This window comes from Carex rostrata, chromosome 33 (assembly GCF_964058835.1).
Source record: "Carex rostrata chromosome 33, lpCarRost1.2, whole genome shotgun sequence".
Lineage (NCBI taxonomy): Eukaryota > Viridiplantae > Streptophyta > Magnoliopsida > Poales > Cyperaceae > Carex > Carex rostrata.
This window is the reverse complement of record NC_135950.1, coordinates 1,043,307-1,058,162: the sequence shown is the minus strand read 5'-3', so window position 1 is coordinate 1,058,162 and position 14,856 is coordinate 1,043,307. Positions and strand designations below refer to the sequence as shown.

At 34.9% G+C, this 14,856-nt stretch overlaps 2 protein-coding genes and 1 long non-coding RNA gene across 3 annotated transcripts; 2 read left to right on the top strand and 1 right to left on the bottom strand.

Moving 5' to 3' along the window:
* The first annotated feature begins 4,616 nt into the window (after positions 1-4,616).
* On the top strand, positions 4,617-8,347 carry LOC144548748 (receptor-like protein 6). Its single transcript, XM_078297465.1, has one exon. The coding sequence runs from the start codon at positions 4,875-4,877 to the stop codon at positions 8,007-8,009; it is 3,135 nt and encodes a 1,044-aa protein (XP_078153591.1). The 5' UTR covers positions 4,617-4,874; the 3' UTR covers positions 8,010-8,347.
* A 2,810-nt stretch (positions 8,348-11,157) lies between these two features.
* On the bottom strand, positions 11,158-13,534 carry LOC144548754 (uncharacterized). Its single transcript, XM_078297471.1, has 4 exons — positions 13,374-13,534; positions 12,660-13,033; positions 12,176-12,218; positions 11,158-11,745 (listed from the first exon to the last, which is right to left on the bottom strand). Exons 1-4 carry the CDS (start codon positions 13,513-13,515, stop codon positions 11,489-11,491), a joined length of 816 nt encoding a protein of 271 aa, XP_078153597.1. The 5' UTR covers positions 13,516-13,534; the 3' UTR covers positions 11,158-11,488.
* Positions 13,535-13,670: 136 nt separating this feature from the next.
* LOC144548755 (uncharacterized) lies at positions 13,671-14,672 on the top strand. The gene is made up of 2 exons (XR_013509456.1): positions 13,671-13,901; positions 14,349-14,672. It is a non-coding gene; the product is annotated as an uncharacterized LOC144548755 (long non-coding RNA).
* Positions 14,673-14,856: the final 184 nt, after the last annotated feature.

The window sequence follows — 14,856 nt, the reverse complement described above, 5'->3', positions numbered from 1 at the left end:
TCCTTTGCATAATTTTAAAATTCATTCAGCAAAATACATTAGGTTAATTTTTTTAATTGATTCATATGCTCAAAATAAAAGGCTAAGGAAACAGAATGAAAAATTTCTCTGTTAATATAAAAAAAAGATTATAATACTGCTTTATTTCATATACTATATTGTATCTTCTTCTTCTTTTTTGCTAACAATGTACTAACGCAAAAAAAAAAAAAAATTTGTCCTTATAGAAAAATATAAACTAAGGATAATTTTGATATAAAAATATAAAGAAATGTGGAGTATTCAGCTCTGAAAATACTAGTGTCACTATAAAAAATAGAGAAAAGGTTTTTGTCCACAGCCTTCTGTCCACCATTTGTCCACAGCGCTATCTATCTCGTGTTTAACTAAATTTAACGGACACCGGTCCCCACTTCTAACCACTTACTCCGCCTATTTAACCTTCCTTCCGTGCCTCTATTCTCATTTTCAAAATATTTCTTCTCCGATCAACTTGTTTCCTTTCTGAGGCGATTTCTTCCCGATTTCTGAAGCGATTTCTTTCCTACGGAGATAAAATTTTCTGAATCTAAAAATCGATCGATATCTGAAAAAGGATTTCTTCTCCGATATCTTAAATTTCTGAGGCGATTTCTTCTCCGTAAAGCGGCTAAAAATTTCTGAGGCGATTTCCTTGTTTTCGTTGTTTCTCCGATTTCCTTGTTTTCATTTGAAAATTTCTGAGGATTGGACCGATTGATATCTTCCGATATCTTAAATCGATCGAAAAAGGATTGGACCGATTTCCTTGTTTTCATTTGAAAATTTCTTCCGATATCTTCCGATTTCCTTGTTTTCATTTGAAAATTTCTGAGGCGATTTCCTTGTTTTCGTTGTTTCTCTGATTTCCTTATTCTTCCGATATCTTAAATCTTTCTGAAAGTCAGTAAGTTATATCTGAAAAAGGATTGGACCGATTGATCGTGGAGCGCGATCGAATAGAAGTTGTTTTTGTTGAAGAGCACGGCAAAATTCAAATCTAGTAAGTTATTTCTGTTGAATTTGTTGTTTTCGTTATATGCAGTAACAGATCTAGCATTTCAAATAAAATCTGGAGGAAAGAGATGATAGAGATGAGATATGGAGTATTGATCTGTTAATTTTACTGTATTGCCCCGTTAATTTTACAGTATTCATCTGTCATTTTACAGTATTCATCTTGTGGAAATCTGGAGGAAATAGATGATAGAGAGGCAATATGGAGTATTAATCTGTTAATTTTACAGTATTTCCTTGTTAATTTTACAGTATTCATCTTGTCATTTTACAGTATTCATCTTGTGGAAATCTGGAAGAAAGAGATGATAGAGAGGCGATATGGAGTATTGATCTGTTAATTTTATAGTATTGCCCCGTTAATTTTACAGTATTCATCTTGTCATTTTATAGTATTCATCTTGTGAAAATCTGGAGGAAAGAGATGATAGAAAGGCGATATGGAGTATTGATTTGTTAATTTTACAGTATTTATCTTGTAATTTTACAGTATTCATCTTGTAATTTTACAGTATTCATCTTGTGAAAATCTGGGAAGAAAAAGATGATAGAAAGGCTTCTTACTCATCCGAACAATATTCAATTGAAAATTCTACTGTATACAAGGTTCAATTTTACAGTATACAAGATTCAATTGTAAATTTTACTGTGTAGAAGATTCAATTTTACAGTATACAAGATTCAATTGAAAATTTTACAGTATACAAGATTCAATTTTACAGTATACAATATTCAATTTTACAGTATAGAATATTCAATTTTACAGTATACAAGATTCAACCCAGTGTTAATAACCGCTAATAACTAACTCTAACTGCCTATAACTTCCTATAACTGTAATTTCCGAAAGTACAGTTTGAAAGTACATTTATTTTGTCATGTTGTGCAAGTTGCAATCTTTTTCTAACTATCATGGGACCACTTCACATAGTTGCTGGATGTTTTGTGATTAAGTGATATATTTTATGTGATATATTATATAATTATACAGCATGTAGAAGTAATTTTACAGTATTCGCGTAAGTCAAAGCTGTGGACAAATGGTGAACAAAAAGCTGTGGACAATTAGACACCTCCTAAAAAATATTAAACAATACAATAACTTAAGCTAGTCTTGTATTCTCTTTCAATAACATTTAATAGTTTCCACTTATATGTTATGAAATAACTTTTTATCAAAATTAGAAGACTTTTACAGAAAGAGTAAATTAATTTCTCCATACGCTCAATATTATAATTATTATTCTAAAAATAGCGCCGTCGATGTATAAGTAAATATTAATTTTGACATAAAATTTGCAATCTATATAGTTTCGGAGCCTCAACGACAAATTCGGTTACCTTTATCTTTCTTAGACAATGCATATGTATATGCAACGCACTCTTTTTTCTGTATTGCAAATGAAAAATAAACTAATATTGAGCTTTAACACGGAATAACACACGAACTTGGACACATTTGATCAGAGAGAACAAACAAAACTGGTTATTACATATTTGTATTCTGCTACAGAGATGCCGTTGTCTACAATGTGAAGTTGTGAACTAAAAAGGGTAAATATTTTAACAGAGTAGTTTCAGCTTCATGCAGCGCACGGACTTTATAACCAAAAAAGCGCTGATATGATTTGTTCACTGCAGGAATCCAAAACAGCTCTGTTAAAATCTTTACCCTAAAAAAAGAAAAAGAAAGTTCGCCTCTTGAGTCTTGAGTCTTGACATTATAATAAGTTCGCCTACTTGCTCTTTTTTAACCGCCTCAATCTACCTATGAGGATCATTTAATGCTTGCATTTTTTTTAAGTATGATCAAATTTGTTGCTAACGGACTTATATATTATCAAGCATCTTTTTAGCACTACCTAACAACTCGGCGAACAATTGAATAATAATGCATGGGATAGTTGGTGGAAACCGGAATTATATTCCTTATACTTGTTTTATATTGCACATCAGTGACATCACAGAACCAACAGTTTCCATGTTAAGTTAACTTTTTCATAAATTATTTTACTGGAAATAAGATATAATGTATTACGTTCTTCTACAGTGTATTCAGAGCCCATTGTATATCTAGCATTATATTTATACATCAACATTATGAATTTTTTTTTTTTAATAACAATGGAAAAATCTACCGACTTTTATTACAAGCCAGTATTACTAAATGTCGGTACAAGTGACATCTGCATCTAGCACAATACATAATAGTAGCAGCAACATAAGCTGCAATATTACATCAATATATATATATATACGCAAACAGACTTAAAGCTAATTAATAACAGATGTCAAACTAAGCAACAACGTAACTATCAAAATAAAAAACATAACATCACATAGTACTTATCAATTTAACCCTAACAACAAAACAACTAGGTACAACATAAGCACAAGTAATTAAGCTCAAAACAGTCAAAACACAACCAGAAAAGTAGCACTATCATAATAAACAGGACGTACTGATATGGTCACTCAGAATCATTAATTCTCATTGGGTGGGGCTCTTTTTGTAGACATTAATTAGACTAAGATTATTGCTCCCATCCTCCAGTCCCATAATGATTTCCATAAAATCTCCAATGAAATCGTCCGACTATGCCATATATAGCTAAGAGGAGACCTAGCATTATGAAATTTTGTTATAATTAATTTAAAGTCTATTTGTGCATATTTGTTGAGTGAGGCTATGGCTTATGGTACTGTGCATAGCACAAATTGGTCCGTACTATGAATCAATAGTTTGATTTTCAAAGTCTAAACTGTCGAACAAATCAATATGATTTTCATATAAAAATGTATTTGTAGACTACATTTTATATTTTACAGAATTTTTTTAACTATTTTTTAAGATAAATAAAAAATCATTATTTTTAAATAATCTAGAATCTTTAGATCAAATAATTTTTTACCTATCTAAAAAAGTATTAAAGAGGTCTTAAAATATAAAATTTTAATTTACAAAACCATTTTCATACGAAAGTTGTATTAAAAGATTCAAATCCATCGTTTACACTTTAAAAATATAATATTAATTCGTAAATCGGACTGTCATGCGTTATGTATGGTAATGGTATCATAGCATTACTCATTTTGTTTAAATACGTTATGTATAGTATTATGATCCAAAAATAATAAAATATATTATTTGTAATCAGTATATATGAACTACGAGTCACAGCCCGGGCTTATCTCGAAAACATGCTAGCGATGCGGTTGTCATCAAAGCTCCCCCAATCCTTACGAATTCAGTCTGAGTTCCGCATCGAATGCGTCTCAGCCTCAGCCGTCTGATCAGGATCAGAGCCAATTCAGCCTATGCCTATAATGTCCGGATCCCTTTAATGTAGTGCGGATCTCAATCGGACGGTCTAGATTTATTAACGCACGGTTCTTTAATGCAAGAGTATACGAATTCAGTCCATAGGATAATAAACCTGTTCATTAAAATTTTAAATTAATGCCATACCAAATCTTTCTCCAAAAAAGTCGTTAATTATTACATAGGGCCACAAGCCCACACGGGCATGTGGCCTAAAGTCTCGAATTCGCATTCTCTAAGTTAACTCAAATTTTGAGTTGAGATCCGTACCGTCCGATTTAATTCCACACTAATATTAAAGGGCCTCTCATGGGCCGGATTGGCCTGATTTCTGATCACACGGCCGAAAAAGTTAACCCAAATGGTACGTTAATGCAGAGCTTATGGATTCAAAAGTCTCCCCATGGTCTACGTTCCCAAAGTCTTTTTCTATACACTTCCAAAGTCTTTTCCTATTCTTTTTATCTCACTCTTCAGTCTTTTACTGGCTATTCTTTCTCCTCTCTATTAGCCCATAATGATGGCTCTCCATCTCTCTCTTCCCTTAACCCTTCTTATCTTCTTCTCCTTCTCCAGTGAATTTGCCTCTTTAGCACAAAGGCATTGCCTTCCTGCCCAGAGACAAGCATTACTCCGGCTCAAGAATGGATTCAGTACATCAGAACTCCAGTCTTGGAATTCAACCGCGGATTGTTGCACATGGGAAGGCGTCACATGTGATCCAGCCTCTGGCCATGTCACTGCACTGGAGCTGAGCAACCGGTCCATTTCAGGTCTGATCGACCCAGCCTTATTCAATCTCAGTTCGCTTCAGAATCTTAGCCTCGCCTACAACCTGTTCAACAATGTTACTCTACCGGAAACCGGGTTCGAGCGGCTCTCTAATCTGATTCATCTCAATTTATCCAATGCTGGTTTTGTTGGTCAAATCCCAACTGGTATATCTCAGCTTACAAATCTTGCACTGCTCGACCTTTCTACTTTTTACCTTAATGTAGGACGCAGTTCTCTGTATCTCAGAGAGCCAAGCATCAAAACCTTACTAAGCAATCTTACAAAACTCCAAATTCTTTACCTGGATGGGGTTGACATTTCATGGAATGGATCAGAGTGGGGCCTGGCAGTCTCTCAGTTAGGCCCCACACTTCGAAGCCTGAGCATGTCAGGTTGTTCTCTGATGGGTCCTTTTGACCAGTCTCTCAGTCAGTTGAGTCAAATTTCATACCTGAGACTAGATCATAATAAATTGAGTTCTCCCGTGCCAGAATTCTTTGCAAATTTCTCATATTTATCAGTTCTTCAGTTGAGTTCATGTTTGATTAATGGAAAATTCCCAGAGAGAATATTCCAGCTGAAATATCTAAAAGAGATTGATTTGTCAAATAATCCAGTGCTGTCAGGTCAATTGCCAGAGTTTGAAAAGGATAGCTCTTTGCAAACGTTGATCCTTTCAGAAACAAACTTCTCTGGTCAAATACCAGATTCGATCGGCAACCTTCAAAATCTGTCAACCTTCCTGATTTATGACTGCAACTTCCATGGAGAAATCACCACTAATTTGCAAAAGCTTATGAGGCTCTCTTATTTAGACATTTCATCGAACAGGTTCACTGGCGAGATACCTAAATTTCACAATTGGCTAAGAATTTCAGAATATGTGCTGAATAATAATAATTTTTCTGGATCAATACCAGATAGCAGTAGTTACGCTGGTCTATATTATCTTTCAAAAATTGATTTGAGGAACAACTCCCTCTCTGGTACAATACCGGTATCTCTGTTCTCTCTCCCTTCTCTTCAAATCTTGCTTCTCTCACAAAATCAATTATCGGGGAATCTCCCAGAGTTCTCTAAAGGGTTACCTGTTTTACAAACTATTGATATAAGTTCAAACAACCTTCAAGGACCATTACCAAGTTCCATTTTCAAGCTTTCTCAGCTAAATGTGTTAAACCTTGCATCAAACAACTTCACCGGTATGCTAGATTTAGGTTCTCTCTGGTACCTAAAGAATCTGGCTTCTATTGATCTGTCCCACAACATGCTCTCAGTGACTGACGGTATCATTGGCAACAAATCTTGGTATACCTCATTTCCCGTCATCAGGACAGTAAAGCTAGTATCCTGCAATCTGACAAAGTTTCCTTCTTTTATGAGGTACCAGTCTGGGATAGGCAATTTAGACCTTTCAATTAACAAAATTGGTGGTACTATACCCAACTGGGTACAGAAAACTGGCAAGGGAACTTATCTCTTTTTCAATCTCTCTCATAATCTCTTTACTGGGTTAGAAGCCGATACTCTTTTTCTCCCTCTAGATACTTTAACAATTATTGATCTCCATTCTAACATGCTTAACGGGACAGTACCACTTCCTCCTCCGGCCATCACAGTATTTGATTTGTCTCACAACCTTTTCTCTCTTCTTCCTCCTAATCTGACCTCTTTCCTGGGGAACCTATTGTACCTTTCTCTCTCCAACAATAAGCTAGCAGGGTTCATACCTAATTCAATCTGCAATGCAAGCTATCTGCAAGTTCTGGATCATTCTTATAACAATTTCATGGGTGAGTTACCACATTGCCTTCTGGAAAATACCAGTACTCTAGCTGTACTTAACGTGAAAAATAACAAATTGACTGGTTTGTTTCCTCAAGCTATAAGTGAAGATTGCGGATTTAGAACTATAAATCTAAATGGGAATAATATAAATGGAACATTGCCTCGGTCTCTGATGAATTGCGCTTCTCTGGAGGTTTTAGACCTTGGAAATAATGAAATAGATTGTGTATTTCCCTACTGGCTTGGGGAGATGAAAGACTTGAAAATTCTTGTCTTGAGATCAAATAAATTTTACGGGCCAGTTTCAAAACCAATATCACAATCAGGAATAAATGATTCTGCTGCCTTTCCAATGCTGCAAATTCTCGACCTCTCTTCGAATTCTTTCAATGGGACTTTGCCAAAGGAATTCTTCAGAACCTTGAATTCAATGATGGTTAATTCAAAAATCAGTACCAGTCTGACAGTTGGTTTCAAATTCTTGGAATTCGGAAGCTATTACCAAAACTCGGTGACAGTGACTTACAAGGGCTTGGAGGTAACTCTTGTTAGCTCACTCGCGATATTCACCTCCCTCGATTTTTCAGGAAATTGTTTTGGAGGCAAAATAACACAAGAAATTGGAGAACTCAAGATGCTTGATTTGCTTAACATGTCTCATAACACACTTACAGGGACAATCCCTCCTCAAATAGGTGACTTGAAGCAGCTTGAGTCACTTGATCTAAGTTCCAATGAACTCACTGGTAACATACCTGAAGAGCTTACCTTGCTCACCTTCCTCTCTTCACTAAATCTCTCTCACAACAATTTGGTGGGGAAAATACCGCAAGATAATCAGTTTTTAACATTTTCAAACAATTCTTACCTGTACAATCCCAGTCTGTGCGGTTACCCTTTGACAGCACAGTGTGGGGCCCCTCTGTCAGAGATTCCAGTTTGGGGTACCAAATTTTCAATCAATCTCAACTGGCAGTTCATTTTTAGCAGATTAGGGTTTGTTGTGGGTTTTGTTGGTGTTATTGGGCCTTTAATGGTATGGAATGAATGGAGAGAGCAGTTCAACAAGTGTGTGGATTGTTTGCTTTAAACTGTTTTGCCATTGTGGATTTGCAGTAGTTGTATTTATATACAGGTTGGATCAGAGGATGAAGAGAATAGACCTGTTAAATTGGATGAAGTGTACCAAATTAGAGATTATAGGAGAAAATGTAATTTATAGACTTTGTTTAGTCTTGAGATTTTGTCTGTAATAGTATATAGTGGGGAATAATATAATGTTTTGTCAATTTGTAAGTAAAATGTCCTCTAGGTTGATTTCTTGAATAGTACCTTAAAATTTACTTTGCACAGAATTTCTTATACCAAAGTTCACGGACTGAGAGTTCAAGTTTTATCTGTTGTCTTTCTGGCTCACTTGACTTTACAAGTTTTTTTATGCGCAGGTAAACTTTGTTTATTTTGTTAAACCTTTTATAAACTTTTTCATTTTATTTTATCAAACGTCACCTTTGAAATGTTAATTGCAGGGACAATTGCTACTACAAATCACAGTGCAAATGCCACAATTACAATTGCAGATCCTGTACCAAACAATTCTTACACGTACCACTTTGATGGGTCCTGGAAAGAACAATGGAAGGACGGTATCAGGTTCATTCTGACAAAAGGATCCGTTCTGGTAGCATACCACTTTGCTGGTACAGAGGCAAGCAGTCTAATTCAAGCTGAGGCTGAGGTGGTCAGGACCGCGATAGACTATGTACTCAGGCACAACCTCTCCCCATGCAAATTTCTTACAGATTCTAAGATTATTGCTCACCACTGGACAGAGCTATAGCCACCGGTACAGGCAGACTGGAAATCCTATGAGGAAAATTTTCAAATCTTGTAGCTGCTCAAGGAAAATTCAATGTTGGAATGTTGTGGTTATGATAGGACTCAAGAATGTTGTGCTGATATTCTGGCAAAAAAAGGGAGATCAGGGGGTTTTTGCTGGAATTGCACAGGCTTCACATATCCAATCTTTAGAGAGGGTTTTTGAATTTTTGGTTGGTTTTGAGATTTTCTAAGAAATCAATTGTAAGGGAGATTCTGAGTAATATACTGGCATATGGGCGTTATTCATGCAAAAAAAAGAAAAATAAGGAAACCAACCTGATATTATTTTTCGGGAGCAAAAAATTCCTGAGCACCTTGTTTCTTTCCTTCAATGAGTAGGAGGCTGATATGATCAGCATGCTTTGTGCATCAATTCTATGAAGGCAAAGGTTTCGTTATTTTTTTCTTATTTCAACAATTGAGCCTTTTTCTTATTTTCGTATTCAATGCAGCATGATATATATATATAGAGAGAGAAGTAGAACTAGGGTGTTTTTAAATTCACTAAGTCTCTTTGTAAACTCAACTCTAAAATCTATCAAATTATTTTAAACGACGAATTCAAACCGTTGAAATTAATCTACTTATAAGTGATGTGTTTACATACAAAAAATTTAAACTTCCAAATTGTAAAATCAAGCGGTTAAAATTAAAAAAGTTTATAAATTAATTTTAATGCATTCATTTCTTGATTCTCTACAAAATCAATTCAAAATTTAAAATTTCTACACATAGACACATCACTTGTTTATAATAAGTTCGCATATGTTGCTAACGGACTTAATTATCAAGTATCTTTTTTAGCACAACCTAACAACTAGGTGAACACCAGTCAAAATCTAAGATATTAACTGGTGCAATCTTATCTGAAACCTGGCATTGTCATAAATAGCAATAAAATAAACACTTTTACCTTCGCAAATGAAATAAATTCTTGTTGTACAAGTCATGGGTCTTATCTAGTAAACAACAGCAATAAATGAAGTATTTAGGTAGAACTCTTAAAATCCAATTTATCAATGATTGGGACATAGTTAAATTGATACAAAATTAGATTGGAAAAGCTTGGCGTTCAGGTAGTAATGAACACATTTTAGTTCCGAAATTTTTATTAATAGGAAATATATTAAATAAATATCGAGATTAGAGAACGCTTTTGCATTTTATCCAGATATAGGAAAACCGTTATGGTTTATCACGGCCTCTGGCCGTTATGGCTTATCACGGCCAGAGTTAGCACCTAATTAACAAGCTTAACCATTCTAATTGAACCATAAAAAAAATGGAAAAAAAAAAAACCTGTCCGTGATAGATTGGAACGGCCAGAGAAAAAAATCTCTGTCCATGATGAACAGTAACGGCCGGGTCCGAAAAAAAAAAAAAATTGTTTAACCTATGGCTGTGATGGGTTATCACGGCCATCCCTTTTTCTTTTTCTTTTTTTCTTTCTTTCTTCCTCTGGCCGTGATAGATAGTAACGGCCATGGTTTTTTTTCCGGTTTTTTTCTTGTGCGGTTCAATTAGAATGGGTAATGATTAATTAAGTGTTAATGCTGGCCGTGATAAGCCATAACGGCCAGAGGCCGTAATAAACCATAACGGTTTCCCTATATTTCGATAAAACACAAAAGCGTTATCTAATCTCGATATTTATTCAATATATTTCCTATTAATAAAAATTTCGGCATTTTAGTTAGTGAGGTGTTCAGGTAGTACAGCTAGTATTTATTATTATTATTTTTAGTAAAGATCGGATGTCAAGTCACTATTGTTCACTATTGTCCAATTGCACATGAAATTTCCTAAAAATTATAAATAGAAGTCACCAGCGGTACTGGTGAGCAATCTTGGTTGCTATGGGATAACTTAGTATTCATAGATCACCATTGTTCACTATTGTCCAATTGTGCATGAAATTTGGTGCAGAATTTCTAATTATAACAATTTCAGTATTTCTGGCATTACAGTAGAGGATATATGGGATTTAAATTAATAGGTGTATTTTATTACAAAACATTTGGATTTAATGGAGTTATGGAAATCATTAGAGGTGCAGGTTTGAGGGAATTTGAGGACGTAATAGGATTTGTTTCTAGGAACCAAATAGGAAAAGTTGCAAATTTATAAGTGCTTTAGTTATATCTCCAACTGTCCAACCTAATACTGGTAGCAATACTACTTTTGGAAAGGTACTGGTACCAAAGTATGGTACAGTTGGCTGTGGTGTAGGTTTTAGTTATTACACTTTCTTGTAATAGGCATTTGATTTGTTTAATCAAATTGGTGGCCTTTCCACTTTTCTCCAATAAAATAAATTAAGAAAACCATTGTTTATGAAATATGAATACATTTCATTAAACTCCAACACAAATCAGACATATAAAGTTGATGCACTTGTTCAACATTTCAATCACATAATTGTCACCAAAACATTATATACAGATAATAAACTATTTCAATTTCTCAATAGAAATCAAATAATAATGTTAAATCTAAACAACTTTAAAAAAATGGTACCAAGTATGAAAACCATAGTTTTTTATCCCACAGCTAATCCCAAAGCACACCCAGTAGGCATCATATATCAATATAATTAGCAAAAGTGTTGCATTTGCATCCAAGCCATAATCATTAAGCAGTCAAACAGTAATAAGAATGCACTAGGAACTGATGCCTTAATTTCAAAAGTCAAAAGATATAAATATCACCAGGGGAACATGCTGAGTCAGCACTGCCACCATCAGCATCACTCCCTTCGCTTTCGCTACTACTGCTACTTCCGCTCCCACTCCCACTAGCACTGCTACTGCCGCTTGAACTACTCTCCCCACCAGAACTGGACGTCTCCTGTCCTTGAGCCCCCTGCTGGAATTGGACATCTCCAATTCCAGATCCATTCACCTGGGCCCGAAGTGTTTCGGCTGCACTCAGCCCGTCATTCTCAGCTGGCATGTCATAAAAAAAAAAGGTCAGGTGTCTTTTATTTTTAAAGAATGTCAGGTGATATTAATAGTAGTTACAGAAGTAGTTATTAAACAAAGATGGTGTGAATATTTTCTTTTTTGCCACTAAAAAACATTGCTAAGGACATATGCTTACAATTTACTATATACTTATAGAATAAACTCTCATGCCTCTTAAGGGTTGAGTGCACCTTTTGTGAACTGTTCAGAGATTCAGTGATGACTATGCAAATTATCTTAACCCATTATAGGTTATAGGGCCCAGCAAGAGTTATTTACCAACTCACACAATACTAAGCCTGACCAAAAATGCAAATGTTATTTGATTTCTGTAAATTTCTTTTATCGTTCTTTTGCAACTTCTTTTTATTGTGTGCTTGTGTATGGGTGCCTATGTGAGAGAGAAAATTACCATTATTTTCAGGTTCAACGATATCAATCTTCTCAACCTCAACCTGCATTGTGATACACAAAAAAATTACTATAAATAGATGAAATGGAGGTACCCAAAAGGAATCAACATCTTACTGGCTTATAGTAGGCTTTTCCTTTTTAACAAAACATTAACTACTGACATATGTTCATACTGGTATCAGTCTGTTCATAGAAGTACTGGTTAGTATGTTCATACTGGTATCAGCCTGTTCATAGAAGTACGGGACCTAACCAGTATGTGTGTTATCACGCTAATCCAGTACAAAAAATAAAGAAAACATCTTATAGTTGCTCATCCAGAAAAAAAACCTTAGTACATACTCATACCTAACTCAACCAATTCAAAACTTTGTCAAGTACAAGTAAATAGCACCAAACTTTATACCTAATCACATGCTAAGCTGACCAGCAATTTACAAATTTACTCTATAATTTTAAACAGATTAGAATCAAATACTTACTGGGATGGCATGAGTAGAAGGCCTGTTCACAGCCTGAGTACGTGCCACTTTTGGTAGCGGAGGATAATGGGCCTCCGCACTGGACCAACCTCCATTTGCACATGCACTGCTCAACCCGGTTAAACCATTTGATTCTCCCGAGACCCGCTTGTGCTTCAGGGAATTATAGGCGCAATGTAATTTCTCAAGCTTAAACGCGCCTCCATCAAAGAACAAAACAGCATCTGTTTCTTTGTAGTCTTCACGGATTCCTTCAAAGGCCACCTTTGGCTTACCGGGTTGGTTGTTGTGAAACTCAACCGAAACCCGGTTTTTCTTGTTCTTGTGCAGCGTACCTGGTTGGGTCTTGTCGATTGATGCTGGCTTAAATTCATCTATTATTGTTGAGAAGGAAGAAGTTATAATGCAAGAAACAACTAGATCGTTCAACTAGGTTGTTTTCTCTCTTCAGATAATTAAATAAAATAAAAGTTAACAAGATTTTGAGTGATTATAATCAATTCAGAATCTATGTTCCCAATAAGACCTCTACTATTATAGAATATCAACATACGTCCTTCAATTCATAATTTCAGTAAACAATTAGAATCAACTACTGTTGTCGTTAAGCATTACTAAAATTTCTACTTTTATTCTTACAATGTAAATTCCAACACTTTTTGAGTAAAATCATATCTTAGATCTTAAAACAAAGACAAGAAAGGGAAAGCTAACATCGAAGCGTGCAAAGCTTGGTTGAAGGCGAACTCTCGATGAAAGAAGACCCGAGTCTGAGTGGGTACCATGTATTCGGTTGAGGCTCGGTGCCCATCTCTCCATTCTCATTTATATTTGCCATCTCTCTTCCCCCTCCCATTCTCTCTCTCTCTCTCTCTCTCTCTTTTTGAAATCCTGGCAGAGGCTGCCTAGGGGGTCTCTCTCTCTCTCTCTCTCCCTTTTTTTTTTCTCTTTTGATTTTAGAATAAATTTTGTTTTAAGACTTTGAGAATAGGTTAGGTCTTGGGCTATATATCAAAAAAAGAGAAGAGATTAAGCTAGATATAGATATAACTATTTTAGAAATTATTCTATATAGAAGTAACTATTTTAGAAATTATTCTATATAGAAGTAACTATTTTAGAATAAATCTTAAATCAGATCAGTGATCTCAATAAATACCTATTTTAGAATAAATCTAGGGGAGCGCTATTTTGAGCATATACCTGAAATAGTTGTTGTTGTTTGCATATACCTCAAATAATGTTGCATCCTAGATGCAAACAGAAAACATTTGTTTGCAATATGCAAATATGTCAAAACACTTGCTTATTGTTTGCAATAAAGATGAATAAATTAAACTGATGCACACGTCAGATATTAGTATTTTTCCCTGACATCATGCGTAAACAAAATCCATGCATATTAAAACAACAGGTTGTATATTGGTTTGCTTTTAAGTCAACAATAACCCAAATGAACTGAACTGAAATGAAATGAAATTGGTCTTCCTTCTTTGTAAGACAATGATTAGGGACGATTCATTTATCTTCCATGACTCAGCATTTCTCAAGCTAACTACAAAAAGTCAAAAACTAGGATTTAGGGACAATTTATTTATCTTGCAAATATCAAGAGTTTTGCACTTATACTAGAAGGTTGGCCACAATCACAATTTGCAAATAACAAGAAAAAGAAAAGAAAAGGTCAAGGGCTTATTCAAAAATTGAGACAGCCCCACAGCTCGATCCTCTCCTGAGGGCTCAGCACGCCAGGCTATCCCTTCCCTTGCATAAGCCGGTCCCGCAGCTCTAAAAGATCCAGCTGCTCCAAAATCCCTGCACGCAACTCATGCATAGCATGTGGCAACGTAGTTGTCTGATATCCTCTGTATGCTCTCTTAGTGGTTCTTTAATCTGATTACTCACAAAATCAAATTTCCACAATTCACAATTTAAAGAAAAAACAAACTTTTTACACCACAATAACTCTTTTTACACTTGTAAATGGCATTGATTCCAAAATAATATTGTAAGGGAAAAAAAAAAAAAAAAGGAATCCCCTATTGCCATATATATTTGTGAATTTTATCAAAAACATTTACATTTAATGGAAATCATTAGAGGTGCAGGTTTGAGGGCATTTGAGGAGAACGTAATAGGATTTGTTTCTAGGGGCCAAATAAGTAAAGTTGCAAATCTACAAGTTCTTTAGTTATGT

Excerpts from the sequence above, each read along its gene's own strand:
- LOC144548748 (XM_078297465.1), top strand. The coding sequence starts at position 4,875 with ATGATGGCTCTCCATCTCTCTCTTCCCTTAACCCTTCTTATCTTCTTC.
- LOC144548754 (XM_078297471.1), bottom strand. The coding sequence starts at position 13,515 with ATGGGAGGGGGAAGAGAGATGGCAAATATAAATGAGAATGGAGAGATG. Across the intron at positions 13,034-13,373 it reads CAAGCTTTGCACGCTTCGAT|ATGAATTTAAGCCAGCATCA; the intron begins GTTAGCTTTCCC and ends CAACAATAATAG. Across the intron at positions 11,746-12,175 it reads CGTTGAACCTGAAAATAATG|CTGAGAATGACGGGCTGAGT; the intron begins GTAATTTTCTCT and ends ATGACATGCCAG.